The 25085-nt window shown below is 38.3% G+C and overlaps 1 protein-coding gene across 1 annotated transcript in view; it reads left to right on the top strand.

The window, feature by feature from the left end:
• Positions 1 to 5241: 5241 nt before the first annotated feature.
• The window catches only part of TRPC4 (transient receptor potential cation channel subfamily C member 4), a 97207-nt gene continuing 77363 nt past the window's right edge, over positions 5242 to 25085 (top strand). The window contains exons 1-2 of the mRNA XM_054390991.1: positions 5242 to 5619; positions 24194 to 24712. Coding sequence (XP_054246966.1) covers positions 5242 to 5619; positions 24194 to 24712 — 897 coding nt within the window. The remainder of the gene's footprint in view (positions 5620 to 24193; positions 24713 to 25085) is intronic.

Genomic DNA, 25085 nt, shown 5'->3' with positions numbered 1-25085 from the left:
TCTACTCAGAGCCTTTTCTTACCCAGGCTGAACAACCCCACCTCTCTCAGTGTTTCTTCATAGGAGAGGTGTTCCAGCCCTCTGATTATTTTTGTGTCCCTCCTCTGGACCCACTCCAGTAAGTCCATATTTTCCTTGTGCTGTGGACTCCAGAGCTCGCTGCAGTACTCTTAAGTGGGATCTCACAAGAGCAGGGAGACAGAATCACCTCTCTCAACCTGCTGACCATGTTCCTTTCAATGCAGCACAACTATGTGACCTTCTTTGATGCTGTTTTCTTGTTTGTTTTTTTTTTTTTTTTTTTTTTTTGTTGGTTGTTTTTTTTCCTAGTTGTGGAAAAGTTAGGCTGCTTTATTATTTCTTAACCATTTTTGGAGAAACGTGCACTTTGAAAATGGATATATTTTCAGCTATGACATAATTATCTAGTAAAGATTATTTTGAAGCTTTTTTTTTTTTTTTTCCCCTGGCATAAATCTTAATCCTAAAACATTTCACATCTGGGTTTACAACTAGTCACTGAAATTTCAAAATATTCTTTACGTATTGGGGCTTATTTATTCAGATAATCCAGAGACATAGTATGATATTGTCCTGAAAGGTCAAACCCCCAAACATGCCCTAGCCCAGACAGTGGGCTAAGCACCTGTGAATTTGCTTACCTGGACAGTTCCTGGGGTCCAGGTGGCCAAGGTGAATGTATAGCAGGTGTGATTAACAGTGTAAGCACCCCTGAATGTGCTAACCTGGACACTTCCTGGGGTGCAGATGAACGTGTACCATGTGTAATTAACTTTGTAACACAGCTGTGAACTGTGTGTGCCCCTGGCCATGTTTGGATATGCCCCATCCCATAGGTCCAGTTATCAGGGTTCTGTGTTACCAAAGGGCATTCATTGTCTTGGGGCAGTATTTAAACCAGCCAAGAAGTCAGGCAGCTTGCCTTGTTCTCACCCAGACAGCAACAAGAGCCAAATGCTGCCCGAGTAGCAGCTGAAGAACCTGCTCTAGCAGACCAACAACTTCACCCAGGCCTTGCACCTGGACCAAGGCAGAAAGGGGAAAAGGGAATTGAATCCCAGAAGAGGCTACAGCCCAGCAAATAGGCACAAGAGAGAGGCCCTTAGCCCTCTCTGAGCCAAGGTCTGCTCGAATCATAGCCACAGCATCTGGGAAGATACCAGGCAGAGGAGCAAGTTGTGACTACCCAGCTAATCTGCCACAGAATCCCATTTGTAGGAAACCCACACATCACAGCACCTGTATTTCCAATTTGAATTGCTGTATTGGAAACATTAGATTTGTGTTTAAATCATTTAACTGTGTTGATATGTGGAGCGCAAGACCCACAACCGAATAATTGAACCTGTGAAGGTATTTTGTAAATAAGTTATGGTGGTGTTTGAAGATACCACTGCCAGGAAATATTAATTATAAAATATATAAAAATACACATTTTTATTACAGTTATATGATCTCGTCATACAAAGTGTCTGAAAGACTAAGCTTCTACCTTTCACACTTCGATCTTATTAAGTTTTAGCTCTTTATTTTTGAAAGTGCTATAGCTAAGTCCCCTGCCTGGATTTTTAGAGCATAAATTAGCACATCAGAGTACTGACCAATGTACTATCACTTTGTAAAAGAGTAGCAATTTCCAATTCTATCAGCTGGAACAGAAAAGTCCTCAAATGTCTTTCAAATAATAGTGATAATAATTCCTTTCAAAAATGCAAACTAACACAGAGTTTGTGCAGAAAGCAGGTATTATGGTATTTTCCAAATTTATCAGAAGAATTTGTTTTTCTTTACCAAATCCATTATATCTTTTTCCTCAAGTCAGAGAGGATTCCTCCAAATTGCATTAGTTATGGCACTTTTTAAATAAACCTATTTAGTATTACGAGGATGACAGGTGAGAACAGAACAATATGGAAGATAAATTATTCTCTTTGTCTTTAACTTTCACAGTCCCTAATTACCCTCACCAAGTTCATTAAAGAGACAAAAAGAATTCTTCCCAGATATAAATTTGTGCCCCACGAGTGCATGGCTCAGGTACAATCTGTCACATGGTGTTTATTTGCTTTCTGAAGGGCAATTATATTCCTGTTTTCAGGGCAAGTTATTTCATCTTTATCTCTTCTCTGAAGTATTTTTTATTGATGTGTCAGGAGTATGAACTTTGTGGAAGCTATAATTCCATTTTTGCTGAGTTTTGCACTATCAATTATTTCATTTCCTTCCCCTTGTGCTGGTCTAACACGCTTGACCTCTTGTTTCTGTACACTCTTGTTCCTTCAGAGGAACTCAAAGAAAATGGAGGCTTCCTTACCTCTGTGGTGGCTCCTAGCTCTTACAGCTCTCATAGTGTGCCTATGTAAATCTGTCATATGCATGCATTTACATGTGACAGCACAGCATCATTTGTCACACAACAGTATGAACTGTCATCTTTGGTGTGTGTATCACCTTCAAGGAGTGCACTGTACCAGCAGTCATTCTCTACTTTCTAATGGCATGTAAATATTTTTAGTTATGACAAAACTTTATTTATGGATAATTCTTTTCAGGAAGCGGTACAGGGTGAGAGAGAAAGACTAGGAGAGGACAGCAGTTTGGAAACATGCCAGTGTGTGTTTAATGTGTCTCTTCTGAAAGAGACAAGCTAAGCTTATATTTAATTTTCCCCATTCAAGAATCATGAAAAGGTAAACACAAGAGGTTCCAGCAAGTGTTTTCCTTAGGGCTTACAGTGAATCAGTAATAGACTTGCCTCAGACATCATAAAAACAAAGAAAGAAAAGAAATAAACAAAGTCATCCTAATGAAATCATAATAGATCCCATCTGTACAGTTCTTCTACCATAAGCATCTCTGTGATGTCCAATTCCATTGGTATGAATTAATTGTGGTTTAACTCCCAGCAAATGGGAAGGCAATGATCCATTTATTTGTTCCTCTGCTTTCAAGAGAGAGGAGTTTTTAGCAATAACCTCCCCATCCCAGTTGCAGCAAATCGTTTTTCTCAAGGGGTCTTGAGTAAGTATTTATAGGTATTAAAACCCAGAATAATGTTTATGCATTGTTGTGAGTAAACATGACATCTGTCTGACAGATAAGAAGTAGACCCCTTGCAAGAGCCAAGCTGCTCTGAGATGGAGTCAGGAAGGACATGCTTCAGCACCTGGAATGGTGCCTTTTATCTCCATGGCTATAATGGCAATATCAGCCCACCTTTCTTACTGCTTGTGAACATCTGCATTTAAGTCTGTTAATTTGAAGCTGAACATACATGACACTTTTTCCCTCTTCAATCATACTTGAAATTTTGGAAAGGAAGAATGATAAGCAAACACGTAAAATACAGTGCATTCTCAATAAGAGTGTGGTACCTCTGTTCCAGAGGCACAAAATTGTGCAATGAATCCATACTTTATTTTGCTTAGAGTGAGAGTAACAAAACATAATCAGACTGTGCAACCTAGCCCAGATGAGGCTACCATTTAGGAGGCAGACTTGGGAAGCATCTTGGAAAGGATTGCAGTTGCTCAATTCCTGTGTCTGAATATGGAGGGGAATTCTTTCTTATGTATCTCCTTTGATGTCTTCTACATGCTGCAATCCCTGTTGATCTGCTCTGGAAAACTACTTGCTAGCAATCTTTATACTTACCTGTGATTGTACTGCATAAGGAGACTGAAGTAGATGAATTACTATGTACCTCATAGTATTTAATTACATTTTTAATTAATCAAAACTTAACAATAATACAAATAAATGTATCTTTTCCAAATTACGATCTCAACTAAATTTTTTTTTTAATGCCTGAAGGAGATGGTGGAAAAGGCAGTGGGTTACTGCAACTTCCATTGTCAGATAAGAAAATGACAAGAAAGTATATATTTTTTTTTCTAGTAAGCTGTTCAACCTCTAATTGAACTGCTAAAGGAAGTATTTTTGTGCCTTGTTCTTTGAAGTGGAAGGTTTTTTCTTCTCTTTTTTCATTTTGGTTTTGGTTTGTTGGTTGGTTTTGGTTGGTTTTGGGGTTTTGTGGGGAGTTTCTTTTTTGGTTTGGTTGCTTGGTTTTTGTTGTTGTTGTTGGTTGGTTGTTAAGTAGAAGACAGAGCCAAGAGAAAATCATCCTGATAAAAGGAATTATTTTTGCAAAGTCCTTGCACAGGCAGAGGCATTAAATTCTTTATTATATGTAAGACTTCAGAGTTGTTCTGTAGTTGCAGTGTTTCGGTATTAATTATAATTTAGTTCAGGATCAAATCTATGATGATTGTTTACCAGTCCTGTGGAATTTATCTCATGTGGATTTTGTTTTTCCTTTCAGGCTCTAAATTCTAATCATTACTAATGTAAGTGCTGGTTAGGAAAGCATTTTATATGGATGTTTTTCTGATAGTATATGAAATTGAATCAAAATCTTGGTAGGAAAGCTCACCACTGAACTGTGAAATCTATGCCTGCCACAGAGAAGTCTGGGTATTTCAGCAGCACTAAGAAGATGTAAATGCTAATAACTATTCCAACTCTAACATGTTCTTTCTCCCCAAGCTAAAGAAAGAGATAAGAGAAGCTGCCTTTAATTGTCCACTCACAAGCATCAAGTGACATCTGGGCAGGTGTCAATTACCAGAGACATTTGTATGGAGGTACCAAATATTCACATGTCTTGTGAAAGCCTCAAGACACGCTGGAGTGCAGATGAGATGACTAGTATGTCTGGAAGAGGCCTTAGTAGCTTAGATGGGGCACTAAGCCAATCTCTAAGTCACATAACTGTTACCACAATCAAGCTTAAAATGTCTAAGTGCCTGGTAGTATATTGAGCAGCAGTAACTGTGTATGAGTATAGGTTTAATCTGTGGGAAACATGAGGCAGTGGAACTTCATGAAGAAATTAAGTGAAGCTACACATTTGTTGCAAACTACATTGTAGCATATCATCTCACCTTTGCCACAGTTTTAAGGAAAACATGCCAAGGAATGGTATGCTGACAGATACGATTTGATTTAGTAAGTTGCAGCAACTTGGTTATATGTTTTGGTTTCTGTGTTCTGCTAGCCATAATACAAGTTTTATTGATAGAGACCATCTTTCAACATCACTTTTAACTAAGTACTTATATACTGCAAATATTAATTTGGTGCACTGTTCTCCCAAAATACGTTATTGATTGAATCTTTCTTTTCATATTGCAGAGATAAAGTATTAGAATGGCATAAAATATGGCCCAGTTCTACTACAAAAGAAGTGTCAATGCTCCCTACAGAGATCGTATCCCTCTTCGTATTGTACGGGCAGAATCTGAACTGTCTCATTCAGAGAAAGCCTATCTGAACGCCGTGGAGAAAGGAGATTATGCCAGTGTAAAGAAAGCTTTGGAGGAAGCAGAAATTTATTTCAAGATCAATATTAATTGCATTGATCCCCTGGGAAGAACTGCACTCCTTATTGCCATTGAAAATGAGAACCTGGAGCTCATTGAGCTGCTCTTAAGTTTTAATGTGTATGTAGGAGACGCTCTGCTGCATGCCATACGAAAGGAGGTAGTTGGTGCTGTGGAGCTGCTGTTGAACCACAAGAAGCCCAGTGGGGAGAAACAGGTATGTGCAAGACTTCCTCTAGATTTCTAGACTGCTTCAATCAAAAGAGAAGAGTTGTGCAAAGGGAGAAAGATAAAAAAAAAAAAAACCAAAAAAAAAAACACAACCAACCAACCAAACAAAAAAACCAAACTAACCATCATTCTTGCACACAAATATTGAAAATCAGAAAATTAATTAATTTGGTGATTTATGCATTATATTTATCCCAGTTTAGATATCATAGAGTCATGGAATAATTTGTGTCAAAAAGGAGCTTTTAATGTCATCTAGTGTAATTCACCCTGCAATGGTCAGGGACATCTTTCACTAAACCAGGTTACACAACCTCATCCAACCTAACCTTAAGCACTTCCACGAAGGAGTTGCCCACAGCTTTTCTGGGCAGCCTGCTTCAGTGTCTCACCACCCTCTTTGTAAAAATGTCTTCATTCTATCCCATCTAAATGTACCTTCTTCCAGTTTAAAACCTACTTTCGTCACCACAGGCCTTGGTAAAAAAGTATCCATCTTTCTCATGAGCTCTTTCTATACAATGAAAGGCCATCATCTTCTCCAGGCTGAACAACCTTCAACACTCTTATTTTTTTACTTAAGGAATGGTGTTCCAGCCCTCAGATTATTACTTTTGTGGCCTTCCTCTGTGCCTTTCCAATAAGGCCATGTCTTTGTTTTGCTGTGGACTCCAGAGCTGGCTACAGGACTCCAAGTGCAATCTCACAGGAGCAGAGTAGCGAAGGCGAACCACTTCCATCAATCTGCTGCTCCTAAGTCTTGGTGTGCAGCTCAGGATTCAGTTGGCTTTCTGGGCTTCAAGCACACATTGCCATGTCTGGTTTTTCATTCACCATCATCCCCAAATTTTTCTCTGCAGGGCTGCACCCACTCCCTTTGTCCCCCAGTCTATATTGATACTGGGCACTGCCCCAACCCAAATGCAGGGCCTTTCACTTGATTTGTTGAACTTCATGAGGTTCACATGATGCCCACTTCTCAAGCCTGTCAAGGTCATCTTTACCATTCGATAAAATCTGCACAGGTCCACAAGGTTTATCAGTTTAATGTAGTTAAATCATGAGATCTAACTTCCAATAAGAAAGGCTAAAAATATCCTTCTTTCCCCTAGCCTGAATAATAAGAGTTTTCACTTAAAGCTGAGCATATAAAGCCAGAGTTGAGCTCACTAATTGATCACACATAAAATCCCCTTCTGGAAGACTGTGCATGAAGGAAGGCCACTATCTACACACTCGACAAGGCAACACTGGGAGACATGACATGATCAGATCTGTCTCCAGTAGTTGTCCATGCTATAAAGTACAGCTAAAATGGTGCAAACTCCTCCCTTTCTTCCTGTGTTCTCTGAGAGGAGAAAATTGTCACATAACAGTCTCATCCATGATGAAAGTGATACCTGCTCTGCTTCTCCTTGGGCTGTCTTGTGACATCTCTATCAAGTATCTAGCCTCTTGCATATCCTCCTCATTTTAAGAAACTGGTAGAGACAGGATAACATAGTCCATAAACTTTGCTATTCCTAGGACTCTTCCAGGAAAGAATGTCTTTAAAATTGTTATGATATTGTATTACATTTTTCATCTCTTTCAATTTTCCTGTATTACAGGTACTGTATTGGTGTATTTCAATGAATAATACGTTGAAATGATTACAACCCTTTCACAGATAATGCATACAATATACTTTAATTACAGTATAATGTACTTGCTATGGATAGAATTGCAGATAATAGGTAAAGAGTATAATTTTTGCTGATAAAATAACATGAATTCTATGTTCTTTTTGTTATGGAAAAAAAGAAAGAGAGTAAGTCTTTGTACAAATGCATGTGCCTGCCTTCTCATCTAGACAGTAAGAGCAGAGCTCCTTTATAATGACAACAGATTTATGACAGAGAAAGGGAAGTAAACTAGATCTACTTTAGGTTTGGCTTGTTTCATTTTTTTCTGAACTGAATGCAGATGAGAATACAACTTGTGAGAATTTCTCAATACAATAAATATATCAGGACCTATAAGGATCAGTGCACAGCCCTGCACCAACACAGTTAAACCACCTGTGTCTCCATTCTGGAGCCTCTATAGTGGAAGGTGCCATTTGCAGAGCAGAGTTCATCTCGCTTGATGGTAGCCATCTAAAGCTGTGTCTCATCTGATCTGGCTGCCTTGGAACCCCATACCAATGAAGAAGAATGGAGATTCCTGGAGAGCAATTCTTTCCATCTTTCTCAATTATTTGTCTTAAGATGGCATAAACCACTTTTTGTGCTATCTAGAGAGTCTGCAAATTCACCTTACACCAGGTGCCTAAATTTCACGCAGGTTTTTTAGTCTTTTAAGGTTACATTTTGGTATGTGCCACAGCTACTGTAATTGAAATGCCTGAATATAAATTGTAAAGCTTGTTTTAGTTGAGTTTGATGAGATAGCAGATGAGAAATACTTATTTTTTGGGTCTATACTACAGTGTTAAATTAGCCACAAACTGCTTTGCTTCAATCTAGAGGTTAACTCTCTGGCCTGGAACTTGAGTGTGTTACTTCTGTATCAAACTCCACTGCTGGCTGGTGTGAAGACCTCTGCCTCTCCTTCTCTTCCTTGGTTTCACTGGTTGCAACTGCTGAGGGTCTTGTCAACACTGACAAGCATGAAGAAGAATCATGAGTCATTTGAATAGAGACATCTGCTTTTGTGATTGTAGATGGCTAGGCTTGTCCATTGCAAATGCAACTATTGCTTTCAAGCCAGTGCTTGCAAAAGAATGGTCTTTAAAGAGATTATTTACATGTGCATGTTGTTGTTTGCACTGGGGACAACAAGAAGTATAAAGCTTCTATGATTGTTGTACATGTAGATAATCACATTGGGTCATTTTTGGGAGCAGGTCATGCTGAAGAGAATGTAAATGTGGATTGCATTTTTTCAGTAATGCTGCAAGTAAATACTGTGCATTTAATATAATCCACTGTGTGCATTTAATATAATCCAAAATAGCTGCTGGCTGGAAAAATTATTACAAAAAGCTAAAGGTCTAAAATCTGGATGCTGGTGTTCAGGCAGAAAGATTTTTTTTTTTTTTTGCCCCTGGAGAATCAAGTTCCTTTTGAAACTTGATTTCAAACTACAGCTTGACTTTTTTTGATTACTTTTATTTGTAAACATTTGAAATATTGTTTAGATGATGATTTATTTTCAGACTCTGCTTTTAATAACATGATATTTTTGCCTGTTCGGTTTCCTTTCTTTGTATAATGATGGTCATGTGTGGTAAAATCCTGGCGTATTGAAGTTAGTGGGGATTTTGCCTTTGATTCAGTGAGGTCAAGATTTGACCCTTTTGCTGTTTGGTGTTTGTTGTTGTTGTTGTTTTGTGGGGTTTTTTGTTTGTGGTTTGTTTTTGGGTTTGGTTATGGTTTTTTGGGGTTTTTTTTGTTTGGTTTTTTTTTTTTTTTTTTTTTTTTTTTTTTTGCTTTGTTTTGGTTTTGTTTTTCCTCCCATTATAAGAACTCATTCACAGAGAAGGCGGATAATAAGGAATAAGAAAAATGCATATGCTAAATAGTGAAAAGCTCAAGAAACAGTTTAGATTCTCAAATATTTTTAGTGGTGAAAGTTTTGAACATTCAAATGCAGAAAATAACCCAATAAGACTCATGTTTTGCAAGTAAATAAATTAGCTCTCACTTTTTTTTTATATGCATGAGATAATATGCTGTGGATGATGCATAGTTAATTTTAGCTTCGCCCTTATACAATAATGTAACTTTATTTGTGAAATGAAAGAATTTTCAAACATAGGATTTCCTGCATAATTCAAGACAGTGTCAGTCAGAAAAAAAATGTCCTCAACAGAAAGCTACAGTTCTTCAGGACAGTGGAAATTTATCTCTTGAAAGAATTGATTTTTCTTTTTTGTTTTGTTATAAAAGAAAAGAATAAAATGTAAGCATGTTGATTTTGACCAAGAATTAATGCATTTTGTTAAAATAATAATTTTTTTGCATTTTTGGAAGTTTTCCAATCAATGTCTTCGAAATTAAGAGATGCAAGTGAATGTTTAATACTTCATCCTCCTCAAAGAAACCCTCCAAACGACAGTCATATCTTGTTAAAGTAAGATTTAAACTCTCCGGTTTACTGACCACTCAGCTGTTACACTGGATGTGGTATCCATTCACGATGTGCTTTGCATTTCAAAGACCACAGAGGTTACAGTGTGTTTAGGCAGATCAATACATGGATACATCTGGTGCCACCTGGTGACTACAGATGAGGCATAGGTGTTTGACAGCTTTGAATTTCCTTTGACTCCTGTTACTCAGTTTGTGGGTGAAGCTTTTGTGGTATACATTAATACAACTCAGGAAAAGGTTCTTTTGTCAATTACATTATATTTGCCACGCTTTTTTTTAGCTGCACCAGCTAATAAAGTACATGTATAAAAGAGAGTAACACAAATTAAGGTGAAAGAATTAAGGAAACTTGTCCAAGTACTTTTAAAATGCCAGTTCTTCAAAGCCTTATGTTCTGAATTATCTGCCAAGTCACTTGTTGCTTACCCTGATGGATAATTGAGCACCAGATTAAGAGAGGGGAAAAAACCTGTTCTTTAAAGTTTAATATCTGCAGAAAATATTTTTGTCTTGCTAAATTGCATACAGCATCCACAAATGGGATGGGGGTTAAGTAGCATTTTTAAAAAATGAAAATGAGTAGAACACTTTTATCTGAATGATGGCATGCTCTGCTGTGCGACGAATGTGGGAATCAGTCTCTAGCAAGGTGGTTGACTGATCAGAACTCCATGTATATACAGAGAAGACTAAAGCATAAGTCTTCTAAGAATGCTACAGAGTACCTAAGTGAAACTGGAATCCTAGTTGTTAAACTTGAATCTGTGTGGCATTGTATTAGCTGACAGTCTAGATTTAGGGCATGGGAACCTGACTGCAAAGTTTCCAGGCACTGCCTGGCTAGCAGAAGCACATAGTGATGCTTTTATTTCTCCCTGTTCATTATTACATGTCGATCTTGTGATACTGTGGATATTTTTGTTGGTGAATACCCTAGGGACAGCTTTCTGCAGATGTCTGGAAAAATTACCATGCTAACACTGGACTGGCATTTACAAACATAAAGGAATTGCTAGAAAAGGGGAAACTTTAGGGCAGGGGGAGTGATAACTGTTATGTCACTGGTTCACTCCTTCTGTGGTGTGAAAGCCAGTTGTCATGGATTGAACTGAACCATGCTGCAGTCATGCCAGCTGCAAAAAGTGAAAGTGCTAACTGGAGAAAAATATTATGGGACTTGAAGTTCAGATTGTAGAATGGGAGGCTTCCTGTTCTGGTTGCTGCTTCTGGGCTCTGGGTTCTTTGAGTGTTTCCTTTTCATCTGGGATGTCAGCAGGACAAGGAGGAATGGGGGAGTAGTTTTCTGGTTTGGGCTTTTGGCTCTCTTGCTTCTGTTTGCTGCTGCTTTCTGCAAATAGGCTAAGGTAATTATGCATCTTGTACCATGTTTACCTGATTTTTGATCAGTAAACTCTTCTCTCTCTCTCTTTTTTTTTTTTTTTTTAATCTCAATCCCTAATTTTTGCGTGCTACTTTTCCCTCACTTCTGTGTTGGGAAAATAACCAGGTTAACCCACTGGTTTGGTTTGACCTGCTCTGATTCAAACCATAACACCAATTGCTGTGAAAACACTGCTGGGCGTAGAGGGAGGGTCATGTTAAGAAGGTGGAAGCTGGCAGACTCCAGCCCTTGCAGTTTTCTTCCAGTGAGTTTGGAACCAAAAAGCTAACAGCCATCAATATCAAGTTTGGGTGATAAATATCCTATATAGCAGATGACTCAGTCTTGTGGGTGCTTTGGATGTGCAGATCAAATGTCATCCTTACAACTGGCTTCCCCAGATGTGCTAGTGTCCTCAGAGAGGCTTCTATCCCTATCTCTTGTCCACTGTCCACTGTTTCTCTGTTAACAGCAAGATCTTTCTGCCTGTAGTGTGTCAGTTCCATTGTACATCACCTTCATTTCCAGTGTGTCCCAGCAAGGTACATAATATCTAAACTTTTCTCATCTTTTTGGTCAACACTGGCAAACAGTCAATGCACAGCAGTCAGTGTATGCTTTCTGATGCCCTGGCTTAGGAAACCTGTGTAGGAATTGCTCTGACTGACTCCACCTCTGCAAGAATGCTGTGAAATGTGTATTTCATTTCCTAAAGGGGAGACAGAAGGTCTTTATGATCAGCTTGACTCCTCTCTCCTTCTGTGCACTGTGCTCTCACACCATGTGGAAAGAAAAGAAGAAATTGCTGGCATAGTGCTGGAAGTAGGAAGCTGAAAAGAGACTCCTGCAACTTTCACAGCCTTTTTTCTTTCTTTGGGAAAACTAGTGAAGTCACATCATAAACTTTTATGCAAAATCCCTGTCTCCTGCTTACTATGCTATATACGTGTTGAATTTTTCCATCTCATACTTGCAACCTCTGTTTCTGCTGGGAAACCAAAAAGTCAGGCCTCAACTTCTCAATGTGTTGGCTTCTAAAAATGCAATTCCATGGTGTGACAGTAATTTTATTATTGTTTTTTGTAGATTTCCCAGCAGTATCTCAAAGGCAAAAAAAAAAAAAAAAAAAAAAAAAAGGATAAGTTCCATATGTTGTCTAAATACTGAGGGAAAAAAAATCTGTTTACTAGAATAGACAAAACCGAAACCCCTGACATGTCTTAAAATGTACAGAAAGACATTTCTGAGGGACTGAAAGATGCAGCATATTCCTTGGTGAAGACAGTATTGCATATGGGTACTAGAGACAGGGTATATGATGATGGCATGTAGTTAGGTAGTGGTAGAAGATACAGATACTAATTATCATCTTCACACCTTCATTTGTTTACTGCCTTTTCAAGGTTAGACATTAATTAAGACAGAGATGATCAGAGTAGGGATCATCAATGCCACCTGGTTACAGTGGAGCTGGAAATATCCAGATACTCCAAAATAACATATACTCACTTAAAAAAAAAAAAGACAAAAAAGAAAAACACTTCTCCCCATATTTCCTATTTTTTTCTACAAACATGGTTGGCTACTATTTGGATTGCACTCAGAGCTAGGGATTCGAGCTTTGATTTCACTACCAGGTTCTGATATTCCCTCATGAGATTTACCATTTTCTCTCCAGATAGTCCATGAGCAACCCTTCTTCATCAACGTTCACGGGCATTTTTAGTAGTCTCCCTGGACATAGTAGGCTTTACAACTGGGATATTCCTGAGTAGCTGGGTAATAGGTATAGTATGTTCTAGCCTTTATCCCTGAGGGAATGAACGGAAATGAAAGAGATGAAGCTTTTGGTTTGGGGGTAAGGACAGAAAGCTGTGATTTTATTACAAGGAAAATGCATCTGGAAGAGATAGGTGAGAGAAGTCACATGTAAGAAGGTGGCAGCTCTGATGTGATCTAGATGCAAATCCATGAATCTGACCCACCTAAACATATCCTAATGCTGGTGTATATCACATGCAAAGTGCTTGCCAGGGACATCTTAGCCATGCGTGCACAAGAGGAGGCAGGACATTTTGGAGTTCTCAGGCTCCAGGGAACTCTTCACCTAGGGAGGTATCAGTCCACCATCACACATCTGGGTGTTGAAAGAGCTACCAGAAAGATACAAGGAGGTCTGGCCAGCCCTGAATCTGGATGATAGGCAGATCAGTACGTCAGAGCTTGCTCTAACATTTATGTGATACTCAGTATGCTAGCAGCCACTGTGAATTCTTGCACTGGAAGAGTTATCCAGGTGGATCCTTTTTGAGAGGTAGTTACAGGTTAAAGTTATATTTTATAAATCTTGGTGCATTTAGGTGATTGATAATTATTTGCAGTGTGGGAAGAGAGAAGAGGAGGTGTTAACAATACAAATTGTCTTTCACTTGAATCTGCTGGATGCAGTTCTCAACAGAATAAACAATGATTGATCTTATGTCAAAATGTGTCTCAACATCTGTTTTTTTTTAGTAGTGTTGCCATGAAGTTTTGGAGAGAATGAAAGGATGTAAGAGAAGAAACAAGAGGAGGGAGTGGTCCCATGTGAAAGTGCATTAAGAATGTTATACAGCATAGTTTTTAGGCCAGTCAGTGAGGCTGCTACATGGATATTCAGATACTCACCTAAGCTATCTGAGAAGAGATGGAGACAGCAAGGCTAGACAGCTTTGCAGGCAAAGTGCCTTCAGGCTGGCAGCATTCCCAAAAATAGATAAAAAGTCTAAAGGTGAAAAGTCAGGAAAGAGCATGAAGGCAACACAGAGCCTGAAGAGTCATTTTCTATTCCTGAAATGCTGGCAGCATTCAGATTCTGCTCTTCTGAACGAGGTCCTATCTCCATGTTAGCTTCGTCATCCACTCTGTTCATTTCATGTTTCTAAATATCTTTGGCCTTCTTGAAATTGCCCTTTGAGGAGTCCAAGGATCCTGAGATGAAGCCAGTTCTCTTTTCTGTAGCAGCACTCATATTCTGACTCCAGACTCAGTCAGACTGCTCTTAGTACATGCAGAGCATATAGTCAGCTTGGGTCCATTACTTTCCTTCCGAGATTTACGGGATGATATAATTTTCCTAGCCCTGCATTGCTCCATAATCCAGAAGTATACATGGAGAAGTTTCTATGTTAGGGTTGTACTTTCTTCTGGTAACAGTGTGGGTCATATTGGAGGAGACAAAGAAGTATATGTAGGTTCTAGGCCCAATTCTCCAATGGTTCTTTACTAAAAAGCTCTTTTTCTAAAAGAAGAAATTCTTCACAGAAAGAGTGATTGGCCATTGGAATGGGCTGCCCAGGGGGGTGGTGGAGTCACCATCCCTGGAGGTGTTTAAAATAAGACTGGATGAGGCACTTAGTGCCATGGTTTAGTTGATTAGATAGTGTTGGGTGATAGCTTGGACTTGATGATCTTGAAGGTCTTTTCCAACCTGGTTAATTCTGTGATTCTGTGAAAATGTTATTTTGGATTTTTAGCATAGTTATTGAACTGCAACTTATATTTGTGACACAGGGGCAGAAAGGACAAGAACTACTTTATGGGCACTGCATGATGCCTTGAAGTTTTTGTTATCTAAACTTCTTTCTCCAGTGACTTCATAAGTATCAGTCACAATCACTTGTATAATGCTCTTCCTCCATTGAGATTAAAACGTCATTTTTGTTTTGAAAGTGTCTCCCACAGAAGTTCATGAACTAAGTGCCTTAATTTGACTGTTCTGATTAATTACAGTCTACTAGTAATGAGTGTGGAGGAGGCAATGTAAAGCTATTTTGTAGCTTGAAGTACACAGTCTTGAAGCGGAATGTGAGGACAAGAAGTGGTTCTTCCCACTCCTAGCTGCTTGGGTGGGTAGCTGAGTGTTTTTTTCCCCAGTGGCATCTGAAAATTAGAATTTTCTGACAGGTTTTAATATTTTGATAGACAGAGATGAATGGGGGAGGCTGTAGAGGGGATGTTCCAGTCTACTGATGAAATAGATATAGTAGTATACTGGTTTTAGCTAGCCTATCCATGTGTTCAGTCTCCTCTATAATCATTTGGACACATGAAAACTACATGCAATTTTTAAGGAGAGGTATACCATAAAGGTGGAGATGAATAATTTCATATGAGATGTAGATACAGATTTATGAAAGTATTGAGAGATGCTGGTTTCGTGTTAAAAAAAAAAAATTACAAAAAAAAGAGACAACAAAACCCCAAAACCTCCACTTGTCAGTTGCATCTTGGCAATAAATCCAAAGTGTCTGTGTTTATATTCGTCAGAGGTAGGGTGGGTGGCTGTGTAGAAAAACCTGTGACAATTACTAAAAAAAGACTCCAGAAGCTGGTGTGCCGGTGCCATCAAATAGATCTGCTAGATTTCAATATTGAGGTGTGCAGTGATTTGTACAACATGCACCCATCCCCTCCTAACACATGCTAAATCAGAACATTCCAAAGTTGAAGCAGTGGTGAAAGAAACATAATAAAACACTGTGGTGGGTTGAAAATTCTGCCACCAACATTAACTTTGCCAGACCAACTCAGTGGAAGCCAATGGAAGCTGTATTTACAAGCCAAACTACAATCTACAATGGAATGCAATGAATATGTACAAATATACAGTATTTACAATATTTACAGGTATTTACAATTAACAAACAGCACAAGGACCCCCCTGGCCAAAGGACCAGGGGAGCTGTAACAGCTTCTCTCTCCCTGCCTTCCCCTGTACACAAGGGAAGAGAGAGAGAAGCAGAAATAAATTAGACTTAGCCAAAATAAAAGTGATGCAGCCAAGGTCAATAAAGCCACTTAGTATCTCCCCAGCAAAGAAGTGAGAAGAGAGAAATTGTTTTGGGGACCAAATATTACAGGAGATATCCCTCCAATAGAATTGTTTAGAATAATCATTATTTTCCTTTTTACACCCAATAGTGATTTATTTATATTTTTATTACTTTCTGCTCAAGATCTGTGAAAAATTTTAAAAGCATAGTCTAAAACTACCACAAACACAGAGAAATGTGATTATGATGAGCCACTTGCAACAACAACAAAATATCTGACCATCACAATCCTCACAAATAGATTTCTGGCAGATAGTATTATTGAGCTTACACCAAGTCTGACTATGCCTTCATTTTAGCAGTTTGCTGAAGTTCAGAAACTTACACTCTTGTGCACAAGCTGTATTTTGGATTAGCTCCCAGAGACACAGGAAGGAGAAATAAAATGCTGGAGACTTTTGTCATCAGTCATGCCCAACAAATGCATGTTCTAAATCTACCAAAGCAAATATTATTTCCTATAATTCTACCTGAAAGCAATTATTAATTCACTTTACATTTCCTTTTCCTTCTATATTTTTCTTTTTCAACTAAAGGAAATCTATACTTTTTCACACCACGGAGGATCCTGAAGAAAATAATCAAATATTCTGCTTGTAGAATGTTTGCTTGCTAGAAGAAAACATAAAAATTAATAGCAGCCCACCACAATCTATCAAAAACAAATCTTGTCATAATAATATAATTTTTTATTCATCACCAGACAGCAAGCTCTGTATGTTGGGGAAAAGAAGCTTGAGTTTTGTAAGATTTTATAAACTGTCACTCAAAATATAGTCCTAGAAAACCATACTCAGAGCAGTTGCCTACAGAACTTGGTGAAATAGGATGAATGAATCAGACAGATGAAATGAGCAATTCTGCAGGGGGCTATCCCAACCCATATATCCAGTCACAGAATAACAGAGTGTTAGGGGGTGGAAAGGACCTCCAGAGATGATCAAGTCCAACCCCATGTTAAATCTGCAGACAAAGAAAAGCTGGGAGGGATCATAAGGCTGTTGCAGAACGTAATTAGAGCTCAGGGTTGTTATGGCAAACAAGAAATTATTTCTGTTAAAATTAAAACAGTTCAATAGACTAAGCATAAGGTTCTAAATAGAGCAGAAATAATCAGCCAATATACTGGAATTGAAAACTGTGAGGATAGTAGTTCTGCAGAGGGGATTAAAGCAAGACCAATAGAAAAAGACTGGACAATATCATATTAATGTGCAAAAGTCAATATTGTATTTGGTCATATGAGGATGAGCACTGATGGTAAGATATACATGAATTTGTCCTGTTAGAAGTAATAAAGAAATTGCAGACTTAAACTGCTCAAATGTAAAGAAAAAGTAAATATCAGAATCATTGTCTGGAAATCACAGAATCACAGAATCAATAAGGTTGGAAAAGACCTGAAGGATCATCAAAGTCCAACCTGTCACCCAAGACCTCATGACTACTAAACCATGTCACCAAGTGCCACGTCCAGTCCCCTCTTGAACACCTCCAGGAATGGTGACTCCACCACCTCAATGGCTGAACAAGTCCACCCACCACTATCAGTCTTTAAGAATAGATTGATCAAATATCTGTGGATATATATAATATCTAGCTGTACTTACATCACGTTCAGGGGGGCAAATGAGATATTCTGGCAAGTTCTTTCCTCCTGTCCAGTACATTTATTGCTGAATTCTTTTACTCTGTTTGGCTCAAGTGTTCTGCAGATGTGTTAAGTATATACTGTTCTTTGTATTGTGGTTATGCAACTCATCCTCATTGTTTAGAAAAGTGATGTTGGCTTCAGTGGTTTATTAAATGCTGTTTTCTTTCTTTTTCTCGATATGTACTGTGAATGCCTTTTGTGCAGTGTGGTTTGCTCAGAGGCTGGAAGTCATCAGTCCATGCTGTGGCTATTGTGACACAAAAATTGATTCATCTGTAATAGGAAGAGCATGAAAACACATTAGAGACCATAAGCTCACGTTTTAGAGTAGGTGTAACTCGTAAAAAAAAAAAAAAACAAACACAACTTCATAATGCTTGAAAACTCAACAACTCAACTTGTACTTGAAAAAAAAAAAGAAAATAATTCAGACTTGCAAATTTATCTTGGAAAAAATTCCATTTATACAAAAAGGCAAGCACTGAAGTCTCTTAAATTTGACAGTGATTCTGTATTAACTATAGCAACATCCCTGTTGCTATCATGTCCCACCAAAGCTGAAAGTAATTTTTCAGCAAAATAAATGGACATGATATTTCATAAAGCACTATTCTGTCCAGAAGGAAGTTATCCTTTGCAAACAATAATGCCTATTAACAGCAAATGAGGACATTTAGGTCTAATCCTTTAGGTCTAATCCTTCAGGTCTAATCCTTCATGACATGTGGGATGTGCTGAGAAGGTTTTGTAAGGAGGCAAAAATTGCAGCTCCCCACCATACCAACAGGAGACAGACAAAAGTCAAACTCTTTAACAGATTTAGCATTAACTGGTCATAGCTTCTTCTCACAAACCCTGGAAAATGACCATCATGATGAATTCAGTACTTTTGAAAAATACTTATCTTGTATGCCAGGAGTACAGGTTAGGAGGCAAGAGCTATGGTTAGCTGTGGGTTAGTTTTAGCAGGAGCTAACACAGTTGTCAAGTTCTGCATTAGTTCAGCATATGACTTGTGTCTGCTGAATAAATTATATTGGTCTGTATGCCAAGAGGAGTGTTTACCTTACCCAACCTTATCTATCTAAAAATAATTACCTGGTTTGGGCCACTTATCAAAGCTTCTCTCCATTAGGCACTTTTCTTGGCTGACTCAAGATACAGTATTTTAATAAGAAAACGTTAGGGATATTTTATAAATGTAATAATTAGAATTAAATTAATAAAATAGTATCATCACTATAATTTGATCTGAAACAATATGTTAAAGAATAGGTCCTTTTTATTATTAAATTATATAAGCAAATCTTGGAACAAATCAAGGTTTCAAGATAAATAAACAAATAATCTAGAATCTGTTGTTCAAAAATGTCCACACAAAACTATCTGCTTTTTATTTAGTTAGTTAGTTAGTTATTTTTACTATATCTTACTGGCATTAATTAATAACTGGCATTTCATCCTGGACTGATAAAAAGTTTGCTCAAAAAAGTGTATCCAGCTGGGAAAAGGTGTAGAAAGAGATGGTCTACCTAGGCAATCTAGAACTACTCACAGAACTGGTAACAAACCCTGTGTTCTGAGGTCCAGAAGAGTTGTCCAGTTGTTACTGCCTTTAGTCAGATATATGTGTTTTCTTCTCTTCAAGGAATCCTCAATTTTTCTATTCATAAGATAATTTGGAATCTGACAAAAAATACTTCCCTCTCAAAGCAGAAGCCCAATTCAGTCCTTTAATTTTGCTGTGAATTGCATCCTATAATTTAGCACAAGAAGGAGGTGTTATGTCCTCATGTGTCTATAATTCAGAATTTTAGTTTGATATCTTAATACATTTTATATAAGAATCAATATTTTCCTTTTATAAGCACACTTCATTTAAGACTCGGTATTTTATATAAGAACCAATAAGGTAAGCATCACTCAACCTCAAATAGTGGCTGCCCCATTTGTATATTTTCTTTCTTTGTGGTTAGACTGCAGAGAAGATCTGGAAGATGAACACTGAACACCTTCAAACGTGAAACACCAGCATGAAACTGAAATGAATGAAAATATTAAAGGACAATGTTTGTAATGAAATCTTATCTGCTGAATTTAGATGGGCAGTGTTTCAGATATTTAATTAGTATTCAAAGTGTGTCAGCTACTCCACACAGCTTGATGTAATCTCCGAGTTTCATCTTTTTCGGTTTCCTGGGTATCTAAGGATCATCAGCAATTGATTTCTCTATTTTGATGTCATAGGGACAGAAAATGTCTCAGACCTTATTGGCATTAATTTAGCCTAGATTTTTCTTTCTGTCAGAATAAAGGGCTTTCTCTTCACACACACCATACAAGAAACTGACACACATATTGAAGAGGGCTTTTTCACTTGATCTAAGTCTTATTCCCACTTACAGTAAGTGCAGGGAAAAGGAATACAACAAAAAAATCTCATGCCATGGAGCAATGAAGTGTACAGACTTCGTGCTGTGCTTTCTTTTCCATTTTGTTTTCTCTTTTCCTGCTCATCTCCACACAGATATGCATATGAGTATACACAATCACCAAACTGCTTTGCTTAGCCCTATAACTAGTGTTAAAACAAAAACATTTCAACAAAATTTAAGGAGGCAAAATTCATAATTCATTTGACCTTCCTAGACCAGCCTCACACTTTACATATTAACTCCAAAGTGACCAGCCTCACACTTTACATATTAACTCCAAAGTGTATAATACAGTTACAGCACTGCTAAGTCTTTGGAAGTCACAGTCAATGATTGTAAGACCTAGCAGCCTGTCATCCACCCAGAGTTTCATGAACATTCATACGTGAGTGTTCTGTCAAAACTTTAGATTGTGTGGCTAAAATAAACGTGTGCTGCTTATTTGTTTTGGCTTCTTTAAAGAGAATTATTTTTCAGTAGTTTGAAAGTAAAATTTATCATTAGTCTAGTGACTTCAGAGCAAGTACTCTGGGTCAACAGTTAAATGTTGAGTTACCATGAGTGCCATGAGAGTACTCAGAACTTCAAAAGATAAGTACTTCATTATGCTGTACATGAGGGAATAATTTGACCTCATTGCTTTGACATTGTGTACCTTTTGTTTAAATGAGTCGGGAAACTTAAAATAGGAGGTAAAGAGTCAAAGGTTAAACTCATGATGTAATTAAAGTTGCAGTCTTAACGTTTGCTTTGTAAATTTAAATGCATCTGTAAGTTATGCCTGAAATTATGTCATACATACTTCTATATTTGGCCAAATTCTGATGGTATGAATTCCAAAATGTATATATGAGCCTTATAGTTGAATTACCTTAAGATGAAAGATTGTGATAAGCTATGAGAAAAACAAGCATCTTTTGAGTGACTGAATCCCATGTAGAAGGCAGTCATTGAAGTGCCCTGTTGTTTGACACTGTGCCTGGTAATTTCTCCAAGGAGACAAGTAATGACATGTTAAGATAGCCTTCAGTTCTGTCAGGGCTCAAAACAAATATTTGTTTAGTACTGTCATAAAGTACAAAGATAATTGCATGCTAAGTGACAGAAGAATACTCTCAGCAGTTGCTGATTTTGGAGTTACAGCTTTGTATCCTTGAGTTTTCTGCCTTTGCATCTCTCTCCTTTATACCATGGAACTGTTACCCTGGGGCCAAGAGGGAATCTTACTAGTAGTAAGTAAAGGCAGCCATTGCTAAAGCACAATATGTCCCTCCCTGTACATGTTTTTTAGAGCTATGGCAGCCCAAAATCTCTCTTCTACTAATGCAATGTTTGAGTCTTTACTGCCGTTTTAATCTCTTTCTAGTATCAAAAGTACTCACCACAGCTGCAATTCAGAGAGCAAGAAAACTGTCTATGCATGCATGAGCTCTTTTTTTTCCCTATATAATATGTAAATAAAAGAGAAGATAAATCTAAGACTACAGTAACTAGTGAAGTTCAGGGTTGGATATTGGTCCCATTTTCACCACTGATACCACAGATAGGTGAGAAAACAGATACAGATTTCAAGCCCCAGTCCACACTGGTCATAGGCATCCCTGGATGGACTCTGCAGTGTTTAGCCTGAAGGTGACAGATGGCCGAGAGGTACCCTGGAAGAGACATGACAGAGCAGAGTGGACATCGCCAGAGGGTCCTCTGAGAAGACATATGCCCAGATTGTGTATCTTGTCCTCACCACATCTGAGACTGGGCACAGCATACAGACTTTGTTCTTGGTTTTGTACCTGCATGTCTCCCCCATTCATATGTACCTTCAGTATATTCCAAACTGGGGTTCCTTACCTCCTGAGTAATTTTAAACCCTTAATTTTCTGTATGCCTGCGCACATTACACTTTTTGTTTGCACCCCAGAATAAACAAAGCAGAAGCACCTCTCCTATGAGGACAGGCTGAGAGAGTTGGGGTTGTTCAGTCTGGAGAAAAGAAGGCTCTAAAGAGACTTTATTGTGGCTTTCCAATATCTGAAGGGGGTGTACAAGAAAGCTGGGGAGGGACTTTTTAGGGTGCCAGGTAGTGAGAGGACTAGGGGAAATGGATCCAAGCTAGAGAAGGGTAAATTCAGATGAGGCATTAGGAAGTTCTTCACCATAAGTTTGGTGAGACACTGGAACAGTTAGCTCAGGGAGGTGGTGGAAGCCCCATCCCTGGATGTTTTTAAAGCCAGGCTGGATAGGGCTATGGGCAACGTAATCTAGTGGAAAGTCTCCCTGCCTGTGGCAGGGAGATTGGCACTAGATGATCCTCGAGGTCAATTCCAACCCTGATAATTCTGTGATTCTGTGAACTTGCTGAGTAGCTGCTTGACTGAAAACTGCTGGTTGTAAACATTCTCCTGTAAGCCTGCAGGGAGGATTGTGAGGATGGCTGCTCCCCCTGCATGGGGTTATGGGGGTGGGTGGGCTAGCTCAGACATCCCACAGTCCTGCTCTGAAACAGACTCTGTACCAGCTTTACCCAGTGCCAAACCAAACATGTGTTTGAGCGGGGGAAGGGAAAAAAGAGATTTCTGCCTGTTGACTCCACATCCACTCACCTTCTCTTAATCCAGCACAGATACTTGAGGTCAGCAACATATTATGACTGGGTGGAGTTTTGTTTCCCTGGGGATATAGAATCCCAAATGTTGGATCTCCAGTCCTGAGTTTCCACCCCATTTGACATGAATAAGTGGCCACCTCCCAAAGAAATTCTCGCATTCAACTGAGTACATCAGGTCCCTGTTTTACAGCCCACACACATAGCATCTCTTACACATTGACACAGTCTAATTGAACTGTTTTACACACAAAACAGATAAAAAATGTATGAAATACACATTGTCTTCATTAGAAAGAGGAAGAAGAAAATTCATGATCTGTGGATTTTATTCACGGATTTAAATCCACAGAGTACCATTTATTTTCAGCTTACTTTCATTCTAGTTTACCTTTCCACTAAGTTTCTGTCTGATTCTGTGCAATTTATCTTTTGTTCTGCTTTTTTTACTCCCAAGACTCTAAACATAGCTGCTTTAAACTCGTTCTTACACTGTTCTCACATGCTTCACCTGTTTCCTGTTAACTTCTATTCTTAGCTATTTGTGTTTTTTCCACCTGGCAACGAGGTCATAAGACTTCTATCAAACATTTTTCCTCCTTCCAGTGGCCATCTATTTCCCTAGCCTTCAGATACCAATGTTTTCCCCTTTCTTCCTCCTAAAGGAGCATCATGCAAAGCACCTCACTGATGTGAATTGAGTTTTCACCTGATAATTGAGCTATGAACCAAAAGCACTCCATTGACAATTGGGCAATTACACTTATATGGCTTCATCATACTAAGTCTAATGAGCTGTCTTGCTCTGGTAAAGATTTTCAGAGTCTGTTATTGAAAAAATAAAGAAATGAGTTTAAGATCTACCAGCTTCCCCATTTTCCCATAGAGTGCTCGTGCATGTAAATGTAGAATTGAGCCCTGAGACATTAATCTCTGCAGCAGGTATCTTTGTGTCTCTACACAGTTATATTCCCAGCCTTCTCTTTCAGAAAACTTCTTTTATTTCTTGTTTACATGCCTATTTTATTTTATAACTATAACTTGTCTTCTGCTTACCACTTCCTTAAAAAAAAAAAACAACAACCACAATTATGCCCCCACGTTTCTGTTTTCCCTATAAAACTGAGATTAACCAGTGAGAGTCAAGAAAGCATTTCCATCTTGCTCACAGCTGGCACTTCAAGCTAGCTGACAGGAGCTTATGTGTCTAACTCTTCCTTGTTGGTCTAATCATTTGCTCCAACAAATCATCACCCATGGGTTGTTTATGTACACAACCTGCTCATAGCAATATATTAGCTGCAAAGGTGCTATCTTAGCTAATTGAACTGTTATGTTTAAAGTTGTTCCTTCAACTCTGTTCAAAAGTAAAGATCCATTAGTAAGTGTACTGCTTGGTATAATCTATTCATAGTCTTGTTTTCTGTAGTTCTTATTCAATGAAGAGGTTTGTAAACTTATTTTTGCTATTTTCACAGGTGCCACCAGTGCTTCTGGACAAGCAGTTTTCTGAATTTACACCGGATATCACACCTATTATTCTGGCTGCCCACACCAACAATTATGAAATCATCAAGCTCCTTGTGCAGAAAGGAGTGTCTGTGCCCAGGCCACACGAGGTCCGCTGTAACTGTGTCGAATGTGTCTCAAGTTCAGATGTGGACAGCCTCCGCCACTCTCGATCCAGACTCAATATCTACAAGGCCCTGGCAAGCCCATCGTTGATTGCTTTGTCCAGTGAGGATCCTTTCCTTACTGCTTTCCAACTGAGCTGGGAGCTGCAGGAACTGAGTAAAGTGGAAAATGAATTTAAGTCGGAGTATGAGGAACTGTCACGTCAGTGCAAGCAATTTGCAAAAGATCTCCTGGATCAGACACGGAGTTCAAGGGAATTGGAAATTATTCTTAATTACAGAGATGATAATAGCTTGATAGAAGAACAAAGTGGGAATGATCTTGCAAGATTGAAACTGGCAATTAAGTACCGACAAAAAGAGGTGAGTGTGCTGGAGAATATTTAAGCATATTTAGGAGTAGCAATGTGATAACAGTCTGTAATGCATCCTTTTAACTGAGACAAATTGCTGCTTATCTTTTTTTTTTTTTTTTGTTCTACAGAGCTCTTCTTTTTTAACTTTTAATTGAATGAATTTGAGTAGCTTATAGTTTGGTGTTATCAGAGTTTAAAATGTCCTGTTATAGCACAGATCTAAAGAAATGTTTTCTCTGGTGCACCTGAAAAGACATAGTCTCCAGTGGCTGTGTCTTGAGGAGCTCTTCAACAGTGGGGTAAGAAATATGCACAATATGCTGCAAATTGTCTTTAAGTCTGACAGAAACAGGAGGCTATGTGTTTAAATATCTCTAAAA

This window comes from Indicator indicator, chromosome 1, assembly GCF_027791375.1.
Source record: "Indicator indicator isolate 239-I01 chromosome 1, UM_Iind_1.1, whole genome shotgun sequence".
Taxonomy (NCBI): Eukaryota; Metazoa; Chordata; class Aves; order Piciformes; family Indicatoridae; genus Indicator; species Indicator indicator.
Note: the sequence above shows the minus strand (reverse complement) of the source record. Positions and strands in the feature narration are given on the sequence as shown.